This window comes from Rutilus rutilus, assembly GCF_951802725.1.
Source record: "Rutilus rutilus genome assembly, chromosome: 23".
Classification (NCBI taxonomy): domain Eukaryota; kingdom Metazoa; phylum Chordata; class Actinopteri; order Cypriniformes; family Leuciscidae; genus Rutilus; species Rutilus rutilus.
The window spans coordinates 24,916,116-24,941,281 of NC_140233.1; the positions used below are offsets into that span (position 1 = coordinate 24,916,116).

General features: G+C 38.6%; 2 protein-coding genes across 4 annotated transcripts in view; one reads left to right on the forward strand and one right to left on the reverse strand.

Annotated features, from left to right (window-relative positions):
- Nucleotides 1-19,070, reverse strand: part of LOC311283412 (uncharacterized protein) — a 96,190-nt gene extending 77,120 nt beyond the window's left edge. The window contains exons 1-3 of one of the 3 annotated variants that reach the window (XM_084397776.1): nucleotides 18,756-19,070; nucleotides 17,990-18,050; nucleotides 10,009-10,347 (exon numbers count right to left, since the gene is read on the reverse strand). In XM_084397776.1, coding sequence (XP_084253902.1) covers nucleotides 10,009-10,347; nucleotides 17,990-18,050; nucleotides 18,756-18,874 — 519 coding nt within the window. In that variant the 5' untranslated portion in view covers nucleotides 18,875-19,070. The remainder of the gene's footprint in view (nucleotides 1-10,008; nucleotides 10,348-17,989; nucleotides 18,051-18,755) is intronic. The other 2 variants (XM_084397777.1, XM_084397778.1) reach the window with 2 other exon arrangements.
- A 1,621-nt stretch (nucleotides 19,071-20,691) lies between these two features.
- irx5b (iroquois homeobox 5b) lies at nucleotides 20,692-24,396 on the forward strand. Its single transcript, XM_084397789.1, has 3 exons — nucleotides 20,692-21,178; nucleotides 21,849-22,254; nucleotides 23,072-24,396. Exons 1-3 carry the CDS (start codon nucleotides 20,957-20,959, stop codon nucleotides 23,554-23,556), a joined length of 1,113 nt encoding a protein of 370 aa, XP_084253915.1. The 5' UTR covers nucleotides 20,692-20,956; the 3' UTR covers nucleotides 23,557-24,396.
- The last annotated feature ends 770 nt before the right edge of the window (nucleotides 24,397-25,166 follow it).

Here is a 25,166-nt window from a genome sequence, read left to right on the forward strand (position 1 = left end):
TATGAGAGGATTCAAAATTGAAGAAAAAAAAAAAACATTGTGACATTATTTTCATGAAAATAAACACATTTACCTGCCAAATTTGAATGTAATCTCAATATAGTACGAACTTATCTGGATACAATGATTTAAAAAAATAAAAATAAATCAATATTAATTAAATTCAGTAAAACTCACATACTTCCACACAAATATTTATGAAGGATCATGTGACACTGAAGAAAATTCAGCTTTGATCACAGGAATAAACTACAATTTAAACATATTAAAACGAAAAACAGTTATTTTAAATTGTAATAATATTGTACAATATTACAGTTATACAATATTACTTTCATAATATTATTGTAATTAAAATAAATGCACCCTTGGTAAGTATATGAGACTTCTTTCAAAAACATTAAAAAGAATGTAGGGACCACATAGGCTACTATTGAACGGTATTGTATATACATTTTATCTTTCCATTTTAATGAGAGTTGAAGAGGGGAGTAACTGTATACTAAAATTCATGATGATGTCCCAATGCCAATTTTTTTTTTTTTTTTATGTTTCTAAAATAGGCTTAGTTTTCTATATGCAAATATGTCTTCAGGTTCGTGAATGAAATTTACCAGGTTAAAGGTAAAAGTATTTTTTGGGAATTGCAAAACGTCCACCAGTTTCCCAAACACTCTCCCCGTCTTCCGCTAGTTGACCAAACAGATCCCAGCCCAGACTCCAGACTCTAATCAGGCCTAACTAAACAGACCTTGACCACTTGAGAGTAACAGTCAGTAACTGGGCATGTTTATAGTTTAATTTCACGTTCATATGTATAGGGATTAGGTCTATACATAGTTTGTGAAATGAAAGTGTGCTGGGACCCCCACGAGTTAAAGCCCTGATTAATGTGTCATTGATTACAGGGACAAAAGGGTAATGGTTTCTTTTCACCGCAACTGCATTTGTCTCTAAAACATACAAATGCATTGCCTGTACACTTTTCATCTTCATACTATTTTAGCTCATCCAAGCAGCATGCACACCGTTGAGATTAAGTACATCTAAAGTTAGGAAGAAACATTTCTCTCCCGCCTTCTTTACTGCTGTCCTTTAACAGACCTGTCAAAAAGCCTCTAAAAACTCTGCGGACATGTTCAGTCTGAGGCCTAATTAACTTTGTACAAGTATTCATGTACTGGCGAGAAGGAAACTAAAGCTTCACTTTGCTGGTTTTGATCAGTATCATGGAGCGAACAGTGGTGTGAACGACAACCGGAACATTGTCATAACGACTATCTCTGATGATCATGTAGCGGTACACTTCTAAAGACTCTTCACACATTTTAAGATCCAAGAGTCAACTGAATTGCTCAAATGAGAACAGGGGAGAGATAAACTTGGGGGGAGGATGTTGAATGTAAAATAACAAGAGAATCTTGTGTCAACTGCACTGCATACATCTGTGACAAATCAAAGAGAATAAACAACGCTGTGATTTCCGCGCACCTTGACAGGCAGAGTGGAGAGCGAGAGCGAACGCGTTTCTGACAGGCGACGACTCCGGGTGAGCCTCCGAGTTACTAAACTCAACTTTTTAAAATTGCAACGCTAAATATGCGATGACATCGCAGCATGAGTCTGGCACATTGAGAGCAGTTTTACCTCGAGCTGCGCTGAAACGTTCCGAGTGTTACCGCTCGCTTTTCACATCACAGCTGAAAGGATGTCATAATAGCACCTCACGCCCTGAAGACGCCTGCGCCCCGCTAGTAGACTACTGCTAAACACCCTACAGAGACGCACAATCGCTCCTGAACCTGTAAAAACTCGACACTTTTACAGCATTTATTCATCCCTGAAGTCCACTTACAAAGTTATCCAAGGTCTCTTCCACCAATGAAGTCATAATTTAGTTGTCATGACCATTTCCACCCTCTCTCTGACCATTAAGGACCGTTCACACGGGAATAAAAAAAAAAAAAATCAGTTTAAGTGATTATTCATTATTGTGATATTTACAAATCCACTGAATTATACATGACCTGTCTACATAGTATATCAAAGTATATTCCAACAGGAAAATAAATAAATATTTGAATGTATATGAAAATGTGTACATTTTAAGTGCTTTTTTAGGTGTCATTTAAAGTTTTTCACCCTTTTTAACACATTTTTGCTTTCATTGTTCATTTCCATAGCAATGCAGTGAAGTTATTTAATTGATTACAAAAATAAAATGATCTGATCACATAAAGTACACAACAACAGCAATAGCAATACCTAACTAATAATACTAATAAAAATGTCAACTACACAAATAGATCAATTAATATTATAAAAAAAATAAAAAAATAAAAAACGTATTATTCCACTAATTTACAGCATATCTAGTGAGTGGCGGAAGGGCAAACATCGCTGTGCAATGTTACTTAGTAACATTACACATACTCAAATGCCTTATATGTGCTGACTATTCTCAAATAACATCCCATTAAATCTTAAAAATGCTGAAGCATTCACTGAAAGAGGAAATCACATTTCTAAGGAGTGTGAGAGACCTTAATTCTACAACTGTTAGCGTGTAATGCTTCAAGAAGAGCCCAAACGATGAGCTGCCCTCGCAGTAAACCATAGACAAGCCTCTTATCCTTTAATTAGACCCCTCACACACACACACACACACTTGTATATGTGGTTTACGGGAAGTGGGAAGGAAGTGTCCTTGAAAACCATGTTTACGTTGTAATACCCATGTCATTATACACATTTGTGTGCTCATTAAACTATAAAGAACACACAACTCACACACACAGCAAAAGAGTAAATCAATCATTCAATCTCACTAGAATGATTCATAGCAACTTCAAAAACTAGTGCGCTGCCTATTTTATCATAATGCCTTATAATAGATTTCAGAAAAAGTTGTATTTTATGGTAATAACACACCAACTTGGAGCATTCACAGTAGATTTCACCATCTGTGTGGTGTGTGGGTACAGATGTGTTTACTGGAAATTTACAATCAAATGTGAATTTAAATGTGAATCATCTCATTAGAGTCGGAACTATCGTTTTTTTAGAATGAAATGTGAATAAATAATGGGCTTTAACCACTAAGAAAGCATTTCTAAAGCATTCATAGAACATGTTAAGTCCTAAGTCTTTAAGTAAAAGTACACAGAGGTGAATTTCATCACACAGTCTATCAAAAATGAGAGCTCGAGTAGAAACGTCGCATCCCTTCTGAACACTTGGCAACGTAAATTGTTTATCAGACACTAATGCAGGCGTTTAATCCAATTTGCATTCATATTAGTTACCGGGTATCTCCATCCGAGGGGAATTACTTCTTTAGTGGCCCTCTGAGAGTCCAAAATAACTCCATGCATAATATTGGTATCTTTATATTTCTCATTTGAGAAGCCAATTGCTTTCAAATACACTCTGGTCTCACAAGTGATTGGTGAAGTCATTTGAAGAGGTTTCAGTTGAACAAACACACACACACACACACACACCAGCAGGTTATGGTGCCTGTCATAGACTAGCAGTCACCAAATTAATCCACCGACTGCATTGCATCTTTGTGCCTGTTGGATCTGCCTGGGTCTGGATGTTAAAGGGATCCTTCACCTTAAAATGAAAATTAAGTCATCATTCACTTATTTCTTTTTCAGATTGCGAAAAAAAAAAGAAAAAAAAGTCCAACTCACACACATGCATAATGGCAGTGAATAGCAACCAGCATCAAGCTTTAAAATAGATGCAAAAGTATCACAGGATGATCCGATGCGACGCGTGTCGTATATTGCAAGTGTTCTGAAGACAGAAAACCAGTGGCCAAGGTCAGGATTTTTGTTAAATAATACATTCAATTTCAGTCTGTTTTTCACATCGTATAACCCCAGAACGCTTTGAGTTTATGACACGTGTCACGGGATCATTCTCTGATACTTCGGTGTCTTTTTTAAAGCTTGATGCTGGTCGCTATTCATATCCATTATATGGACGAACGCAAGCGGTCTGAAAAAGAAAGAAGGGATGATTCATTAATAATCGTTTTAGGGTGAACTTTCCCTTTAATGTGAGAGATTAAACTGTTCTCTGTGTGTTTCCTGAGTAGGCTGTGTGTCTGACTCCTGATTCATTGTTTCTTGGTATTGTTATATTATTATATTGTGTATCATGTGTCAAGGAAGCTCAGGTAAGGAGGACAGGGGATAGAATAAAGAACTGTAAAAAAACTAATTAAAATATTGTGAGGGGTAATCTTTTTTTTTTTTTTTTATAAAATACACAATTACATAATATATATTTAAATGACAGAACGCATGTGCCTAGTTGACTTACCAATTGCAATTGAAATCAAGAAACATTTACTTAAGAAGCAAAATTACTATATATATATATATATATATAAAAACAAGAAAAAAATGTCAATGGAGTGAGTAAAATGAACTTGATTCAAAGGGAAAACAAGATTATTTTTCTGACCCCTTTGGCATACATCTCTTTTTCAGCATAAAATCACTCAATGTATCAAAGTCATTTTGTTTCTCAACTATATATATATATATCTTGATTTAAGAATGTTTAGATATTTGTACTGACAAAAATACCGAGTACGAAAGTCATTTTGTGCAGTGCTCTAATGAATGCTCTTCGACTCTCAGATTGCTTTTTGGGAACAGATTTTCTAACAAAGGCAGATTTTTCCCACATATCTCTTTACCTAAATGGCTTCTGAATGAAGCTTTTAAACAATGGAACGGAGGTGACTTCACCCAGACAATAGTGTGACTGGGGTATAAAATACAATGTTTACAGACGAAATCCATACTTTCAAGACACTGAGAAATGTGGGGTTGCCAGAGGTATGCAGAAAAATGAGCTGAAGACAATGAGACGCTTTTGACAGTAAACTGTAGGTTGCATACAAAGAGACAGGGGTCAAGTTGAAATTGTCCATCACCCAGACAAGCAGAACTCATTTGGATGCAAACGAGTGCCTACAATATTCAAATATTCAATATATATTCAGAGCTTGGGAAAGCGCTGGACTGACGGACCCTCCCCCTACAGATCCGCTTCATACCCGTGTTTAGCCCACCGAGTTCAAAGGTACAGTGCAGATGTGTGCGATTTCTGTTTACTATGGTATCGTTAACTTCGAAAAATGAGCAATGTCAAACTCAGAAAAACACACAGACCTATGGCGAGCTGTGAAAGGATGAAATTGTTCCAAATATTAGTGAGCTGGAAACTATTTTACGGTATTTTTATCTCTATGACAGGGCGATTATTTCGCAGGTTTGCATTTTTAGAGACAGACAGAGCAGGCAATGACTCGCAGACGAGCAAGTTTCTCAGTGAGACCGCACCTGTCACAAACACGTCAAGGCATCGTAACATTGTTTTCCTCTTATTATTCCACATACGTGTTCCCATATGGAATTCTGGAAGAAAAGGGTTCAGACCATACATGTTTCACTTAAATGACAGATGTTTTCTATGTCTAATATCAAAAAGGTACAATCATTTTGTACAACTCGACATTTTTTACCCAACTGGTGAATGAGTTAATGAGGAACATTAATGTTGTCACTTGCAAGTTTCTCTATGAATTTGTGAGATCGCCTTATGAACAAAGGATTTATGTGATGCTGCCTCTGAATTTGGCCATAATGATGTACAGTATAAGGCAGGAACGTAGACATAATGCCTATAAATGCTGTCTAGGTGTGCAGCCAGCATACAGTGTCAATGATTAAGGTTGTAAACAGTCATCGAACCCTTGACAATCAGGGTTTGTAATTAACTTTTTCACTCACCGGCCAATTTGGCTACTAAATTTTCAAGTTACCGGCCATTCAGAACTTCTACTATAGCCAAAAAAATAAAATAAATGTGATATATATATATATATATTATAAAATTTGGATTTCATACATTCATTTCTTATTCAAACAAAATCCTGTCATCCAGCATCTCCTCCCTTGCTCTTTCATCCTCATCCTCATCCTTTTCACCAATAATGTGTTTTAGGTGGACAGATCAATAAATACAGTACAATGCACATGAAAAAATTTAGGATGTTTGGAAAATAACAATGTCTTTTCTGTTATTCAAATGCTTTTTAATCTTCGCTTGCAAATGAACAAGCGTGCCATTATTTGTATGCGTAGTGACGTGTGTGTTCAAGTAAGCCAGATATTTGTATTTAATATATCATGATGATTGCGCTAAATCTGCGCAGATTTGGCTTATACGAACTTCCCCAGCAAAGTGAGTAAATATAAGTAACCCGCCAAACTGGCGAGTGATTTGACAGCGTTACCCGCCAGAGTTGATTTTTACCCGCATTTGGCAGGTTGGCGGGGGTTAATTCCAAACCCTGTTGACAATCACCCACAGGAATGCCACGAAAATCCAAACCTGATCCAAATCCATCCACATCACCACAGAGCCACTTGAGCGTCACCCATAAGTCATTGCACATCAGACACCTTCTATTTCCTAAACGCATCAGAGCCACCTGATGCCAGCCATCATTTTCAGCCCAGGATCAATTGAAATCCTGTGTCATTGGAAACTCTGTACGGATGAGCTAATGAAATAAACACAATTGGATAGCAGAGAGTGTGGGTCAGGCCAGAGTAAGTGCCTATTTACCTGAATGAGAGGCTGGTATAATGTATTGGAGTGGATATCACATTAACCTGCCAAAGCCTTTTTAAATGGGGTCCAGGGCTTAAACTGATTTATCTATTGGCTCCCCCAGGGGCACTTTAGAGTGTGCAGCCCATCCAGCTCACCCTTCAAAGTAGATATCATTACTGCTCCGTCAGGCCAGCGCACTCACACTAACAGGTGTGTGTGTGTGTGTGTGTGTGTGTGTGTGTGTGAGCCAATGCACATGTGCGTTTGTGCTGTAAGAAAAAATAATAATAAACCCAAAAGGGCACATTATGTTATTAGGTAACTACAGATGTATTTCTGAAAATTGAACAGTGGGATTTTATCCATTGGGGAATTGATTGGATTGTCAAACTGGGCTATACTTAGCAGAACGAGTCAAGCGTTTGGAGGGGAGGGGTCGAAAAGTATGAGGGATTAATAAAATCAGTGTCAATCACAATTATGTCATGGTCACCTAACCCTCATGTCCTTTCAAAAACGTGCCGTCTCGCTTTACATTAGGTGTCTTTAACTACTATGTGCTTACATAATAATAATAATAATTGTTAGGTATTATTGTGTTGATGTTGAATTGCTGCTATTGAGGAGGATCCGGTACAGGTAGGTTTAAGAGAGGGTTAAAAGGTAAAGGAAGGCTCAACAGTGTAATTATAGATGTAATTACATGAAATTAATCACAGCTGTAATTACGTGCAGGTATTTTTTTTAAATATAAGTTCAGTGTAAAAACCTGTATGTACACAATAAGTGCCAATTTAAATGCTACATCGTGGACTAGTACATATATTAGTTAAAGACACTTTAGTGGGACTGACATTCTTTCTCCTGTGGAACATGAAAGGAGAAATCCTGAGCAGTGGGTTTTAGATACAGTGGAAGTCAATGGGGTTGAATGTTGTTTGGTTTCCAACGTTCTTCAAATATCTTGTCTTGTATTCCACCAGAAAATGGAAAGCACACTGTCAGGGGTTTGAGGCAGTGAAATCCAGACACTAGGAACAATAATCAACACTAGGAACGCAGAAGAACTGCACACTTACAACTTAATGTTATCGCAAGGTAAAGAACTAAGGGTTTAAATACATATGGAGAGTAATCAATGGAAAACAAAACAGGTGTGGAAATAATTAACAACCAAAGCGATAGGAAAAAAAACAACGACATGAGAGGCGGTGGAAATTTCTTAAAATGTTTGGATTTTGAGACAAACATTTGGAAGAATATGGAAATTAATTTTTAAAATAAGATCTTGAGTGTGCATTAAAATCAGATTCAGTTTATTTTACAGAAAAAAGAAAATCAAAACACTTTTTTTAATACGTATTTCCATTGGGCTACTAAAATAGCATTAAAGATTAAAGAAGAAAAAATAATTAAGCAGAATTTGATTTAATTTTGACTTTTAGCTCCCTGATCAATGAAGGACGGGGAGCAGAGCTTAAGTGTTTCAGAAGCCTGATATAAATATTATTTTTGGTTTGGTCTTGTTAGTGGAGAAGAAATAACCTTTATTTATTTATTTATTTATTTATTCTTGTTCTCTTAAAATGTTCAAAGCTTGTAAGTACGGCTTTCCATGAACTTCCAGTTGTCTGAGTGAAATCTTGGTACAACCACAGCTGTAAAACCAGCACCCATCTAAGAAGTAAATTAATAATTTGCATGCATAAAATGAAAGAAATGTAGACCTTATCATGAGAACTGTTTCATTTGTGAGATAAAAAGCACTGCATGATCAGAGATAACATTTACACAAAGAACAAACACTGTATGTGAGAGCGAGACTCGACTGTACACAGCAGAACAAAGAGACTGAGGAGAAAAACACACTAAATATGAATACTAATCGCAGAAATAAACAAAATATAAAGTAATCTATTAAGTACAGTCAGGTGTCATTTGTTCAATTTTTGGTGTGGTTATCAGATGAAAATAATATATATAAGCATAATGTTTGTGATGACCTATTTTCTCTTCATAATTGCAAATTGAGGTCTCAGTGATTTTAATACGGTTTTATTTATTCATTTATTTATTACAACTTGTGCATTATGTTCTAAAACTTATGATATAGCATTTTTGTGTGAGAAATCAGCTAAAATTGAAGTTGTTTTCCCAAAAAATTGTGATCTTGCTAGACAGTTGTGGTCACTATTCAGTTCAGTTTATTAAACAAAGCAGTTTGAACATTCTTCTTCACATTTACGTTTGTGTCCCACAGAGGAAACATGGAAAAGTCAGTAACACTTTATTTTACAGTGACCTTGTTACAAGTCACATGTAGTTACCACAGTAATAACTTAAATTATGCAAACTAAAGCAAACCCGAACCCTATAGTAAGTACATGTTGTTAATTAATATTACTCAGTACTTCAATGATTAATTGCACTGTGACAAGAGCCCTGGGTTACACTTTATTTCAAGGTGTCATTGTTACAGTGTAATTATATATTTAAGTACTGAGTAATAATAATTAACAACAACATGTACTTACTATAGGGTTATGGAAGGGTTAGGGTTAATTGCATGTAATTATGCATAATTTACTCTTATTACTACAGTAAGTACATGTAACATATGTAACAAGGACACAGTAAAATAAAGTGTTACCGATCCCTATTTACACCTGGTATTAAGATGCCTTTCGGTCGATCGGATCACAAGTGGACGATGTTAAAAATATGTAAACGATGTCTAAAACGTTTTGAGCTTGTCCACTTTGGACCACTTTCAGAGGTAAGTTAAAAACACATTTGACCGGATTGCTTTCGTAGTGTAAACGCTCATGTGGTCGAATGTGTTCAAATAGGCCTACTGACCTAACGCGTGAACATTATGAGAAGAGCTCTAGTCAGACGGGATTTAAACTGTGTCGGCTGGAGACCCACGTTTAGTTTAAAGATGAAAAATGTACCAAGCACAATGTTCTCTCATCATTTATGATTTCTAACACACACTCACAGCGTTCGGCTGGTCTTGCTGCAATCAGAGCAGAAACTAAAGCTGATGCTCTCCGTGTGTTTCCCGTCGTCTCTGGTCGCGTTCATATGTAAATTGCGTGGATTATTTTGTCCATTAGATCGAAAGTTCTGAAAAACCATACATTTACCCGGCCATAGACCCTCCCCTCAAAGAAATCAGGACAGAAGTGGTTGAAAGTGGACAAAAGAGACGGATTAAAATACAGGTGTCAACGGGAATGAGTCTCCCTCGTCTACTTGTGATCCGATCGACCAAAACACACCTTGATACCAGGTGTAAACAGGGCCAAGGACACAAGATGAAGTGTTCCTGTTGTGTAGGACGTTCTGGTCTCCACTCACCTCATCTGGTTGGGTCACCACCACAGCTGGTGTTCCTTCCTCTAGATCATATCTTCTCTGTGTCATGCGATTCTCAGGATCTTGCTTTAGTTCTTCCTGATCAAACCCCTCGTTCTTCAGGATCTGTTCAGCTTCTTGTTCAGTAGGGTCGTGTCCGTGACTGTGGCTTTGACTGGCTGTGGACTCATCCGTGAAGGCCAGAGCTGGTGCTGGAACGGAGGTCTCGAGGTCTGGCTCTAGTCCGTCTCGGGTGACATGCTTTAACTCACAAATGTGCTGCTCTGATCCTAAAGTGTGCAAAGACGATGGAGTGAACTCATGCGTTGAAAACTCAGACTCCTAAAAATACAGAAAAGAACACATACACTTTTAGATCTGTCAGTTCTTCCAAAAAGTTTACCAATTTATTTACATGATATGCCATTTAATTAAATGTCAATATGAAGTTTATTTCCATGTTATAAATCACTGGCCTACAGTTCAAGTAAGGGCTGCTCACAAACTGTAGAACCTGTTTGGTCAGGTGACCTGAAAAATGTGCCTATTGATTACTAACCAACTAATTATAACCAACCAACCTCTACAATTACGATCCTCTGTTGAACTTTACGTTTTTATGGGGGGGGGGGGGGGGGGGGTTAATAATTTTTTTTAAGTTTTGCCATTTTATTGGATAATTGGATTGGTTATTTTTAATGTGTCCACTTAACAAATAGGGTCCTGCCTTAAAACAGTGAATTGCACATTCCAAGGTACAATGTCTTTCATGACTTTTTGAAAGCAATAAAGCCACAATTATAATATTCAACATTATATATAGTGTGTTCACACTTTTAGTTCGGTTATCTTGGTTCTTTTGGTCCGGACCAAGAGAAAAAGAAAAAGATTTAGGGCCCTATCTTGCACCCAGCGCAATTGACTTTGTACACCGACGCATGTATCATTCCTATTTTGCACCTGCGCACAGCGGACTTTTCCCTCCACAGAGGCACGTCGGTAAAATAGGAAATACACTTGCGCTCCCCGGGGCGGTTCAGCGCAAAGAGGAGGCGTGTTCCGGCACAAACGTTCCCTGGTGCTATTTTGCAGGTTTAGAAAACAATTCCACCACAGACCAGGAAAAACCTAGTCTAAAGTCAGTGGTGCGTTGCGCATGATATTCATATGCTATTTTAAGGGCGCATGCTTGGCCATAATCAATGTAGCGTGTGCACAACACGCATGCACTTTGATTCTCTCATCTACACAGACGCAGCAGTTCTCATTTTTAGAAAACCATACATTATTACAAGGAAAAATATTAACACACGAGGGAAATCATTGTTGTGTCCATGAAGATGTGAAAAAATAGGCATAAATCTAGCTTACACATTTACCCAAATTATTATACGCCTGTTTAACCGAAGCTAATTTGGGTGGTTTCTCCATCCCCATACAATGTCACTTCTCTGTGTTTTACGGCCCTGAAGAGAACGTCGGTCTCCTCGGCTGTGAACCGCTCCTGCAAATCCGCCGTTATAATAGCAATCCGCCATGGAAGAAGCACGCCTGCTCTTAAAGGGAATGTGAGATGTCGCTCTGATTGGTTTATTTCACGTTACGCCCAAACCACACCTATGAATAATGTAGCTACTTCAGACCAACCCATTTTAGATTTGCGTCGGGCGCAAGAGTCATTTATCCCGCCGGTATAATAGCAACAGCGCCCAAGACCCACCCACAAAGTTCTTTGCGTTTCGCGCTTGATACTTGCGTTTCAGATCGTTAAAATAGGGCCCTTAGTCCTTTTTCACTTAACATTCACAGTGACATTTTTAACACCAAACGAAAGATACAAAAAAAGTATTTTATGACGTGTAATTGGCAATGGAACTTACCGAACATCCAAAACAATGCTGTGTGCTGGGATAAATGAGCTTGTTGTATGTGCGAAGCTACATATGATGGTATTTTGACCAGTTTAGAAATTCCTCGGTTACACAGATCTGCGAGGAGACGCGGTTCTGAAGCCTGCACTGAACTGTGATGGGCAACATCGAGACTACGATGAGAAAAAACAGGTTTGCTCGAGCATTCTGTCCTTTTTAGGGTCGCATCTTGTGACATCATGTCCTGTTTTTGGTTCGTTTACGTGTTTGGTCCGTGTTTCGTTCATATTTCAGTCTAACCGTATCTGAGTTCATTTGGAAGGGGACAGTCAGAGACCCCTGAAAATGTGCATCTGTGGATGTGTTCACACATACAAATAATCAGATAGAGTAAAGAGTAAGTGTGTTTGGCGTGCTGTCCGAGGGGAGGCTCACAGCTCGGTATTTGACCCGAACCCAGAGTACTCCCCCCGTATCCCTGGCTGGGATAGAAACCAGGCGAGAGTGAGGAGACGGGGTGGTGGAGGGATGCAGAAAACTGTCCAGGAACATAGGTGAGTCGGCTATGTATATATATAGGCCTTCGCTCATGCTGATTGGAAAGGTAATTTGAACATGTTCCTCCCGAACTTTACATCATTAAAACGAACCCTGGTGCGATTGCTCTGTTAGTGAGGTTCAATTGAATACGTGTAAACGCTGCCATACCTGGACGGACCAGGACACGGACCAAAGACATGTAAACAAACCAAAAACAGGACATGATGTCACAAAATGTGACACTAAAAAGGACAGAATGTTTTTATCTCGTCGTGATGTTGCCCATCACAGTTCAGTACAGGCGTCAGAACCGCGTCTCCTCGCAGATCTTCGTTTGTGTGACGGAGGGATTCCTGCCGCTGTTTTGACTCCTTTACACATTTTATAAGCTCTTCACGAGTTCTCAGCTGGTTAAGACACCATCATATGTAGCTACACACAAACAACGAGCGCATTTAGCCCTCAACACAGCATTGTTTTGGATGTTCAGTAAGTTTCATCTCAAAATAGGCAATACATGTGATACACGTCATTGTGTTACAGTCATGAAAACAATCAGGTTGTGATCATATCCCTATGTCTTTAGGTTCGGTATCGTTAGGTTCGGTGTTAAAATGTCAATGTGAACGCTAACCAGACCAGGACTAAATGTGTTTTTTTTTTTGTTTTTTTTTGGTCCAGACCAAACGCCGGGGTTCGGGGTTTGGATGCACACCGGGGTTCGGATGGCAAGGTTCACACTTATTCAAATGAACCGCACTAACAGAGCAATCGCACCAGAGTGTGTTTTAATCGAACCAAACCTGGTGTGAGCAAATCCTAAATTACAGTAAACATATTTATGTCCCTCATGATTTCTCCCCAAGAAAAAAAAATGCAACATTCCATAAAATCATGACATCCAGTACATAGGAAATATATGTTTATCAGTAAATACAAACCAACATTTGGTAGCAAACTGTCTAGCCTCTACTGAGTGATACTGTAGCTTAATTCAATCTAAATCTGCAACCCTGTTACCCATTCTGGCATACTTATTGCTCAAGTCACACCAAACCATCATTAAACAAACATTACCGCACTAACTTCCTCTTATCGTCACCATAACAGCATCATGTGCCGTTTTTTGTGCTAATCTAAAACGGGTTGACAAGCACAAATACCCTTTAGCTGAGGAATAACATTTCACTCAACGCCGGCATGATTACTCTTCATTAGCCAGTAATGTGACAGTTTGACAAGTGCAGTGGCTGTTTTAGTCACCTGCTGATGCGTGTGCACGGCCCAGTGGAGATGAGACCTCTCTGGAAGTGGCCATTAACCACAGTTCATCTGTCAGACTTCAGTCCACACTCAACCTCCACTACACTTCATTTGGAAAGAGAAATCCCAGTGGACTTTGTGTCATTTATAGCAGCGGTCATGTTCATTAAGACCTCAGGGGTGGCCATTTATATTTCATGTTGAGGCTTGTAACGATTTACTTTTTTTGTAAAAAATTAGTTCAATCTTTATTTGCACATTCATTCCGTTCTGAAACAAAACGCTCATCCAAAATGTTTTAGATTTTTCCCACATGCCAGAACCCAAAAGCTGGAAATCAACCAGACAAGTGCTGCAGCTTCCTTCAATGAGACGTCACATTAAAATATCCCAGCATGCTTTCCACATGTCACAGCTGTTCTTGCCTCCATTTCCACTGGCATGTCATGTCTTTCATTAGACAAGAATGTCTCAGTAAAATGTCCCCACATTCAAGTTGGTTTAAACAGTCAGGTCCAATGGGTATTCATTACACACGGATTGGTAACTGGCTAGGAATTGTTTTCCAATACATAATGGTCGGATGTGTAATCCAAGCCTTTTTCAATTAATTAAGTAACGTTGTGTGCATGTGGCCGCTTGTACTTTGGCCCTGTCTGGACAATGACTGATTCGTCTTGGACTGAAGAAAATGTAAAGCATTTGATGTTTCTGAATACTTGTGCAATGAAGTAATTCCACTGTTAAATTTGACAGGAATCTAATTAATCTGAAGATTCCAGTGTTGGGATAACAGGAAATCTATCTGAATGAAATGTAGACCAAACATTGCTTAACCACAGGATAACCACATGACTTATTCATGTTGACATGAGAATGATGTGATAAAACTGCTAGCTAACCTTGTGTGTCTAAAGTTACAGTACATTAAAGTTCAACTCCTGTCATGACCGTGCAAAGTCTAAAGGTCCGTATGCGTTTATTTAGTCATTCGGTGGCTCTGAATTGTCAAAACACCTCTCAAAATGCTTGCTACGGATGCAAAAAACACAGAAAAATCGAACCCGATCCCAAAAAATTTATGCCGGACGACAGTTATGGAGGCAGTGTGTACATGAGGGCGTATTTATTTTTTAACGTGCGAAATTTCGGACGAGTATTTCGGACTTCGGACTTTGATGCGCAAAAGAAGAAGAATGGGGCCCGTGTGAATTACACAGGTAACACCTGACTAGATATTCATCTGTAGTCCCATTGCTAAAAGATCAATTTAAGATCACATTTTTAATGGAAGAATTAATATAAGCACTTTAACAAAAATATAAGCTGCCCATTTCTGCGTTTAAACACTCCAGAATATCCTGACACAAAGGCTTCTATTTTAAGTGCAGTTGTGGCTGTTTTACAAACTAAGGTACAAAACTAAATTATTTTCTGTAGTACTCGCCATCACAGACCGTGTTGGGGTAACGCTATGTAATCAGATTACTTTATTTCAAGTAGCTAGTAGAGGGGAGCATTACTTTTAAATTTACAACATAATATCCGAGTTACTTTATAATTATAATTAACGTTACTTTGTTTTCCCATGAATCGCCTGACAGCTCTCCAGTCCCCAAGTGCAGAAGTGTGCGCTGTGAGTAAACATGATGCTTACTGTAGTTCTAAGGGCCAGATTTACTAAACAGGGCACATTAGCATCAGAGCAATTCCATAAAAGCAATTCCATAAAAGTGGAAAGTTCTGGGTGTAATCTACTCACAACGGATCATTTCCATAATGGCCAACATAGAGCACAAAGCGTAAATTAGCATCTGGTTTGAAGTCCAACTGAAATCAAAATTGACCCTATTTACTTTGTTAGCGCATATTACTAGTCTTGTGGTGAACAATTAATCTGTGCAAGTTAATACACAGAAAAAAATTTTTGCCGTCATAATCTTTAATCAAAGTCTGAAAAGTTGCTTCCGGTCTGGAATGGCGTTCCTTCTCTGATGACGTAGGTTTGACGGCTTGGGTTGGGAAACGCTTAACCACTCCCCTCAAACCGTTAGTCTGTAATGAGCGAGAGATGGAGAGGAGGAGCGCTGACACTAAAACCCTGCCCTCTGTTCAATATTCCTTTTCACTGGGAAATACGTCACAACACTGGAGAAAAGTCGCTTGCAACTTCCGGTTCACGCGGACTTTAAGACATGCTTTTTTGGGGACGTTAAATAATGGCACAAATATCAGTCAATTGACTAGAGCAAACCTTAGTAAATCACCTTGCATGCATGATTCATTTAAACATTCTCCTCTCATAAATGTTGCGTCAGAAAGGGAAACTCCTACAAATGCATATGCAATAAGATCAGCTGCAAAAATAACCCTGTCCATGCCTTTACAGCGCACATTTTCCACCGCGTGTCTTTTCACTGGTTCGCGCTGGAGCAAGATGTTAGTAAATCTGGCCCCAAATGTGAACATGCATTTACTCATCTCACTTGCACAAAACAGATTCAGTTTTCCTCAAAATTAATAAAAACAGTGAGATGCAACCTCAGAATATTACGCAAACCTTTAACAATTAAAAATGACACAAATATAGCTACTTTATGCATTTAATCTCACTTTATTAACCAATGTCTTTGATGCTGACCTTCGATGATCCAATTCAACCATGCCAATCAGCAAAAATGACTTAGATAAGCATCACATTTGTTTATTTTTATTTTTTTTATTTATTGCTGAAGTAATGTGTTGATCTTTCTTCTCCTGTGTCCTTTTTTATATTACTTTATGAAAAAGTAACGCAAATGTAACGTCACGCCTAACTTTCCATAAAAAGTAACTAAGTAATGGAATTAGTTACTTTTTTAGGGAGAAAAACTAAATTGTAACACATTACTTTTAAAATGAACTTTCCCCAACACTGGTCACAGACGAGCTTAACTTCTACTTAACTCGGGAACATTTCTTGAATAAGCAAACAAACACATTTTAGCCGTTCTTAAAGTCCTGTAAAGCGTATTAAAGCAGTGAGCAATAAACAGAGAAATTAGACCCGTTGTTATTCCATGATGACAAGGCTCTGAAAAAAAACGTGTCACAATGTCCAGTCTGCAGCTGCTGTGGACACTTCAGTTAATCCAGTGTTCATTTCCATCTACAGATACGTGATATCCACAACAGCGCCTGAACACTTCGAAGCTCAAAGCCACAGAGTCCACCTGGGTTAGTGCACAGCGTGGAACAAGGGCTCATTCAGCAAGCAGCGGAAATGACACGAGTCCCCAAACAACAACTACCTTACAGGATCAACGTCCAGGGCATACAGAAACAAGCAGGACAGGGCTAATCTTTGCTAGTATTAAAGCTCAGGTAAGCTGAGGAATTCCCTGAAGAATGGGAAAAGGAATTCAGCATTAACAAGCAATTGGTGAACACAGATATTTATAACACGGCTTGAGCAAAGTTTGTCTAAAACTGGCACTGTGACTCACACGACTACAGGGACAGGTTGACTTTTTAACACTTTAGTTTTTTTTTACTCAACCTTATAATATCACTGTTAGGACAAACTTATTTGTATTTAGTGTGGATAACACTGTATCCACAGCCATGAAAAGAATATAACATTCAACAGACTGTATCCATCTTTAGGAGCAAAGCAACTGCTTAATGAAGTCATATCACCATAAAACTGACTGTGATGCATCAAATCTGATAATGTTTGTGGAAAGAGAGCATTATTCATGCACAATAATCCTCAATCAATGTTCATTTATAGCCACTGGAGTTATTGACTCCTTCTGAATAAAAGTATCATCTTCCGAGACAAACGATTATACAGTGTAAAAAGTGAAAATGCGCAGCTATTTCTACCTGATCTGATCCATTATACTTGTGTTGGTCTAACCCGATATAGTACGTTTGAATCATATTAAATCATATTTTGCACTTTTAACTAATTCAGTTAATTTGGATGTTACTATGTGAAGTTTCTTGGCCTTTTTTTCAGTGTAGGTTTCATTTCATGTAGGTTGTCCATTTACTTTCAGGAAATCGTTGTTTTTAAAGTTCAGAAAACCGTGGATCTCTGCAGGTAAATCATATATAACACGTTACGGGGAGAGATGTTTCAAATGAAGAGGTACATCAGCCGTCGAATGGTTTGGGGCTGCAAAATAAACTTAAGCCAGAGGTTGTGGTGTTGGAAAGAGGAGTGCATGTGTTATGCTATAGTGTAAATGTGCATTGCATATTGCAAAGTATATTTGGCTTTTTTTTAGACTATCTTGTCAATTCTTTTGTCTTGTTGAGCTTACCTTTTCCTCGACTGCAAAAACTGGTCTTTGTTGGTCCATGGAACTGGCATCTAGATAACAACTGATTAAAAAAAAAATTAATTTAATTTAATTTAAAAACAAGATTAAAACTGCTGAGTGTCAATGTAAAATAAACACCTTTGGGGATAATAAAATGTTTAAATGTTCCAACAGAGAAAGTATTTTGCAGGTTAACTGATCTACAGCTATTCCAGTCTTACTTTATCAGGCATTTAAATGATTATGGCAATGCTCTCTCTCTCTCTCTCTCTCTCTCTCTCTTGTGTGTGTGTGTGTGTGTGCCTGTAAGTAACTAGAATGCATGTAATGTAACTAGAATGCATTCATATACACACTATAATCAGTTGTATGTTCTCATGATTGAGTATAATGCATCAACACCCAGTTTCAAGTGGTATGTCAAGTGTTATAATGCATTATTGTAACCATAAATAGTTAAGAATTTGTGGTTACAATTATTTATGGAACTATAATGCATTATAAAGGGCTTGATGCATGAATTATACTTTAATAAAACCCTGCTTTATACGCTACACTTCAGACACAGAGCAGTGCTGCATTAAGCGCTTGAGTCTATTAATAGAGCTCGCAAATGAGATTAGTCACCTCTCTGCATGTTTACATTGTTCAATGAATTCAAGCGATACCTTTATGTTGTGTTGAGAGGTGTCTAGATAAGAGAAGATGTCTATAATAATCCCCTGGCCGACCACCACTGTGAGGAGGGGTCTCAGGTGCTCTTTACCTGTTCCAGCAGGCTGTCTCAGCTCGCTCGTGTGTAGTTTGAGAATCAGGTGTTCCTCCATCTTCGGTCGAGAGGTCGTAACATTCCCGGTCTGCCTCAGTCGGGTTCGTGGAAGTCATGTTAATAGTGCAGGGATTCCTGAGCGCATGATGTCAGAGGATCTCGCGCTCAGAGGATTACCTCACCTGCGTCCTCTACTGAACTCGACGCGACGCGACACACCGAACGCGCGACGCTTCGTTCATAACAACACAGCGGCACTGCAGGGGGGTAGCGAATATAACTTGAAGATTGAGCGCTTACAGAACTAACTCCAGGAAAGACATGTTTATTAGCAGTAACGTTAGGCCTATATCCTGTTGTTTGGCCGCGGCGCCATTTGCTTCCAGACAGTGTAAACACATTCGATGTGCACTCCAGAATATGACTTACTCGTTATAATATATAAATATTCGTTGCTAGTTGAGTTTGCATAGTGAAATGATTTAAATTTTTTCTCATTGCCGGTGTTACACCGAATTATGTGACCCACCGTATGTAGCCTATAATAGCATGCATGCTCTAGGTCCGTTCACACGGAAAAACTTATCGCAATTCGCGTCCAAGAACTGTTCGACGGAATGCACGGAAATGGATCAGAACAGCCTGAGGGTTTTTATATATTTTTTTATTTTTTTATTTTTTTTTAAGCCTGGCTATTATTATTAATCTGAACCGTTCACATAGTGATTTCAAAACCAGTTGGAGCAGCAGAATGGACCATCAGGGTACACCTGTGTATGATTGCAGAACAAAAATATATAATTATATGTTTGTATTGAACATTTATTGAGCAACAGATTTTGTGTGAAAATAAATCATAAAAGTGGGTTTATTTTGTTTAAAAATCTTATACATAGGCCTATATAAGATTGTAAGGTGGGCCTTTTACTCCACAGACACACGGGGTGAAACCAGCATGCATGGGCCAAAAGACACACATAGCCAATTGATACAAATACTTTAGCTAAAATAATGTTTTTAATAATGTCACTTTAGCAAAGTTTGCACTATTTTCTGTTTATTTTGATAAATAAAATAATTCATTTTCATTCAATAAATATACTGTCATTAAAATAGCCTATGTTAATATAAAAATATATTTAAAAAAATTCAAAAATAATTATTTAAAAAAAAATAACGATTCTGAAAGCATTGCATGAGATCCCATAATTTAATTTAGATTTACAGTAGTAACATTAAATCATATTTTATTATATGATTAATATCATCTTTTTAAATATGATGGTTTCATTATACCAAAAAAAACATGATATTTAACATCTGAATCTGAATCTAACCATGTCATGTCATCATGACAGCAACAGTCTGTCCCGACAGCAGGGGCGCCTTTTACCCAAAAATACCTTTAGGATTGTTCCATTATAAAAATAAATAAATAAATAAATCATTAACAAGACATTTGTCTCAAAATATAGTCAATTTTAGCGATTTTAATTTGCTAGTTAAATCTACAACATTTTCAAAAACATAAAATATTAGATCAAATTAGCGCAGAATCAGCATCTTGAAAAGCGGGGTTTTGGGACAGTTTGTGTGCCATCTAGTGGTTTAGAGGAAAATCAAATCAAGGAGCCTTTTACCCCGGTGCATCTGTAGCCCCAGTGCGCCCTGTGCGCATGTGTCCCGAAACCTATTTTTACAAGGCGAATTTTATCCTGTTATATGGCATGTGCTAAAAAAAAATAGAAAGTTTACTTTATAGATGTTAAAACATTTTTTTTACAGCGAACGGCTTTAATAATGTGTCCTGTGAACTGCACTTATGTTTTTAACTTTATATGGTGAGATGTTGAAAAAAGATGCGTAGCAACCAAACTTGCGCTTGAGGCATTGGACATTTAAAACAGAAACGCAAGAACGCGTGTGTGAACGAGAGAGAGCGAGAGAGAGAGAGAGAGAGAGAGAGAGAGAGAGAGAGAGGAAAACTCAGCTTGAGCTTTTCTTTCCCTCTCCTTGAGGAAGCGCGCGGACCTCGAGACTCTTCCACCGTTAACCGAAGACACTCTCATTGCTCGTTCAAGTTCTTGATATCAGGAGTCGATCAGCTTTGCATCTTTGATTTGTTCCCCCTTCGATGGCTCAAAGGATGAGTGTCCTGGCTCTCGGGCTCGTGAGGAGACTGTGGCAGTGATCTGGTCATGGCGTTTCCACAGGGATACTTGTACCAGTCTTCGCTGTCCCTGTACTCGTGTCCCCCGTACGGCCCCAGCGCGGTCCCGGGAGCGCGGGCTGATGATCTGGGACGGTCCTCTAGCGGATCTGCTTTCGCCCCGTACGCGTCCTCATCCTTCACAAACACTGCACTCTTCAACTCCCTCCAGTACAGTCCCGAGTCCACCGCCCCCTTCACTTCATACGGGGTGAGTTTACTTCAATAAAGACCATGTTTGACTAGATTTCAGCAGTCTGGAGTTTATCAGTGTTTATTTTTATGTATTTTATGATTATGCATTCCAGTGCCTACAGTTCAAACTTTTTATTATAGGCTAATTAAAACTATTAGTAGGTCGATTTCACCTTTGTTTTTTTCCTGTAGTGCACTTATACATGTAGCTGTCTATAAAGTGTTTTTCTGACGACGCCAAAATGATTTTTTTTTTTTTTTTTTTTTTACCCTTCATCACAGTAAATTAATTAGCTTATATTTGTTTTTGCACTTTAAACTTTCATTGGGAACGCAGAAAACAAAACCCTTCAAAATGTAGTAAACGAATAGTGTGCATTAATTGCGGAATTTACATTCTATCCCTCGGAATATTAATTGTTTTCATTTAGTTTTATTTATTTAGTTAGTTTTCCCGTGGGGAGCTTTCATATTAACATGCTTCAGCATTAGATCATTGTGTGAATCTAATCTTTTCAGTGTGATTAAGTTCATTTTTATCACGTTCGGTTAATATTCCAGAAGCACCCTGCATGCCCTATTTTAACAGTAGCCTAACAAGTAAAGTCTAAACAAACAGCTCGTCATGAAAAACAGATAGCTGTGCTGTCCTCCCCGATTGTAATCTTTATGAATTCCTCGCCCAGGGCTCCCCATATGAGTCTTCTCCAGGCCTGCCGGGCTCCATCGGCTATCACCCGTACGCCGGTCCCCTGGGCGCGTACCCGTTCGGAGACCCCGCGTACCGGAAGAACGCGACGCGCGACGCCACCGCCACCCTGAAGGCCTGGCTCAGCGAACACAGGAAAAACCCTTATCCCACCAAGGGCGAAAAGATCATGCTGGCCATCATCACTAAAATGACCCTCACTCAGGTGTCCACCTGGTTCGCCAACGCCCGGAGGAGACTGAAGAAGGAGAACAAGATGACGTGGACGCCACGGAACAGGAGTGAGGATGAAGACGAGGAGGATAGTATTGATTTAGAGAAAAACGATGAAGACGACGAGCCGCTCAAAACAGCCGAAACAACACAGACGACCAAAGATTCAGGTGTTCATTTCCCCCCATTATGTGCGCGTGGTTGTATTGTTATTAGCCTATATTTCGTATAAAAAAATAAATATTATTTTTCAACATATGTCAGTTACAAATAAGGTTGTATGAGATGACAAGGTAAAACATTTTTGTGGTTTAACCATCAAGTAAAAAAGGAAATACAATTATTGCATGAATACACACGAGTGCAACTTAATCATTATTTTTCAATAATTATAATAATAAACGTCTGGAACTTGTGGGTCATGAATAATACGGTTTAATATTTAGTGCCTTTTCATGAAACATTTTAAATATCTATTTATTTTTTTTAAATCAATAAATGATGACCTTGACAAAACAGTCACGAGGGTCTACAGGGGTTCTCTGTAAAATAGGCCTACAATTTCCTGTTTTATTTCTTCTTTCTTTCTTTCTTTCTTTCTTTTTTTCTTGTCACGCGATGACAGAATAATCTCAGTATGATTAAACCATATTGTCTTCGATTTGGCGGACGAACGTTATCATATTGAATATCTATATGCCTAGTAGCCTTTAACAAATAGGCTACAATAACACAATATTTTAATGCAAAACAAATAAAGGAAAAAAATGACACTTTTGTTTCTGACAAGTTCTAGGCCTACATGTGTTTTTGTTTGTTTGTTTTTTGCCTTCACATAAATCTTTACCTCTTTTTTTATTTAAACCATACTTTTTATTGTAGACTATTTTTAATAACTCGATTGATTCGCGGAAAAAAAGAGCATCTGTTGTTGTTTTGTGTTATTTCTAATATTAACGCACGCGCCTTTTTGTCATTCCATCGCAGTTGGCGACGAGCGCGCGGGAGATCGCGACGACGCGGCGGAGAGCGTCATCATCGACTGTGAGGAAGAGGAGAATCGGACAGTCTCTGAGTCCCCGGTGCCCACGACCTCCTCTCCCCAAAACGAGCTGAGTGAAACCAAGACGGCCCTCAGTGAAAACTGCAACGCCACATCTGTCATTCATTCTGCAAACCCGACCCCTAAACCCAAACTGTGGTCTCTCGCTGAAATCGCTACCTCGGATAAGAGAGCCGACGCGTCGTCGCCCGCCGGGTCCCCCGCGCAGTGCCCCTTCCCCCCCACGCGTTTCTACTACACGTCTCCGTTCTACGCGGGATTCACGAACTACGGCGCGTTCGGCTCCGCGTCAAACTCAACGCTTCTGAACGGGATTAACCAGACTGTGTTACACAGAGCGAGGGACAGCAAGCTGACTCAGGAGATGAGCAAAGATCTCACGTTTCAGCACAGGAGGCCGAATATTTAGTGCTGGTATAGCTATTTATTATGGGCTATTATTTCTGGACGAACGGCAACTGAAAATCTCCGAAAAAGCATACAACTTTTTTAATATTTAAAAAGGAAATGGTATCGAAATATTCTTTTTCTTTACATATATATTGTAAACTATTTGTGCAAGAGGCCAAAGTACTAATTTAAAAGATTTTTGTAATCTCAATCAGCTGTTGAAATGAGTTCAGTTATTGTTTCAACGGATCGTTGCACATTACAAACTTTGATCATGTGCCATCTTGTCATATCGAGGGGGAAAAATCGTTTTTACAAAGCAAATTTCCTAATGCATCAGTGGTATTTTATCTGTGCCTAGTAAAGTATGCATATGCTCTCTTGAAACTTTAAACACATAAATCACACCCATTTTATGAAGAGATTTTGAAATAGATGTGAGGTGTTTTCTATGAACAGAAGAGGAACTACAGGGTTGGCATCAGGTCCATTATCATGACTGTCTCTGCTCTGAAGATATCAGTCAAGAACATTTAGTAGCTGCATTTTCTTTTCTTTCTTTTTGCAGCCAAGCTATTCTTCATATCATCATATCCTGACCCCTTACGGATTATTCTATCATCTGTTCTTCACAGAATGGTGTGCAGTGCCTTCCTGATTTGCTCTCTACTGTGCTACACCTACATGGGCTCAAAGAAAACACTCAACAACTGTAACCATGGCCTCCCGCAGGCATAATACACAGGATAAATTGTACATTTAAATAGCACAAGTCAACATTTATAGCAGGGGGATTATGGGACAGTCCTCTTAAGTGGAGGAGATATTAAATGTATGCTCCATAAAGCATCCTCTCATGAAAAGTGTGTTGCTTTTTTCCTGCGATGCGGAAAGAGCGAGGGGCTAAAAATGTTCAAAGACCGTTTTAAAAAGGTATTAAATGTGTAAATTCAAAATTTAGTAAACTCTTTGCAAGAATGACAGGATTAGCACAGATTCCCCATTCCTGGGGTCCGACATCAACAAACATCAGAGAAGCGACTCAGGCCCGTGGCTTACAGGGGGAATACAACGCTTTTGTACACAAAACCGTGAAAAGAGGCAGCGAGGACTTGAAAAGCTCTCCAATCCCTCCAGTAAATTCGAAGTCAGGGTGTATATTTATACTTGGCGCAATGCTATTTCACAATTCAGTGAATTCAAAGCTTTGTAACCGAAGAAGCTCCGTCCAAACTATCCAATCATCTTGTGACCAATGTCACATTCAACGCAGTCATTTTATCGTTTCATTGCTTTACAAGGGGTTTTAGGGCAGCTAGAGATGAGTTTTCTTTCGGTCTCTTTCTAGACGTGTAAACACAAAATATCCCCAGTAATTGCTGTAAAATGGGTTCTGAGCGCACAGCTGATACACTTACTTCTAATACATCTTTCATCTAGCTGTTATTGCCAGCTGTTTAACATGCTCACACAGAGCCAATGTTGTGCTATCTCTAGTTTTAATAACATGTTCTTTGTAAAAAAACTGGCAAGGTATCAACATCTGATACTGTACATCAGGGATTTTTCTTTTTCTTTTCAGGGATATGACAAGACAAATCTGATAACTTTACAACAAAACAAGTTTTA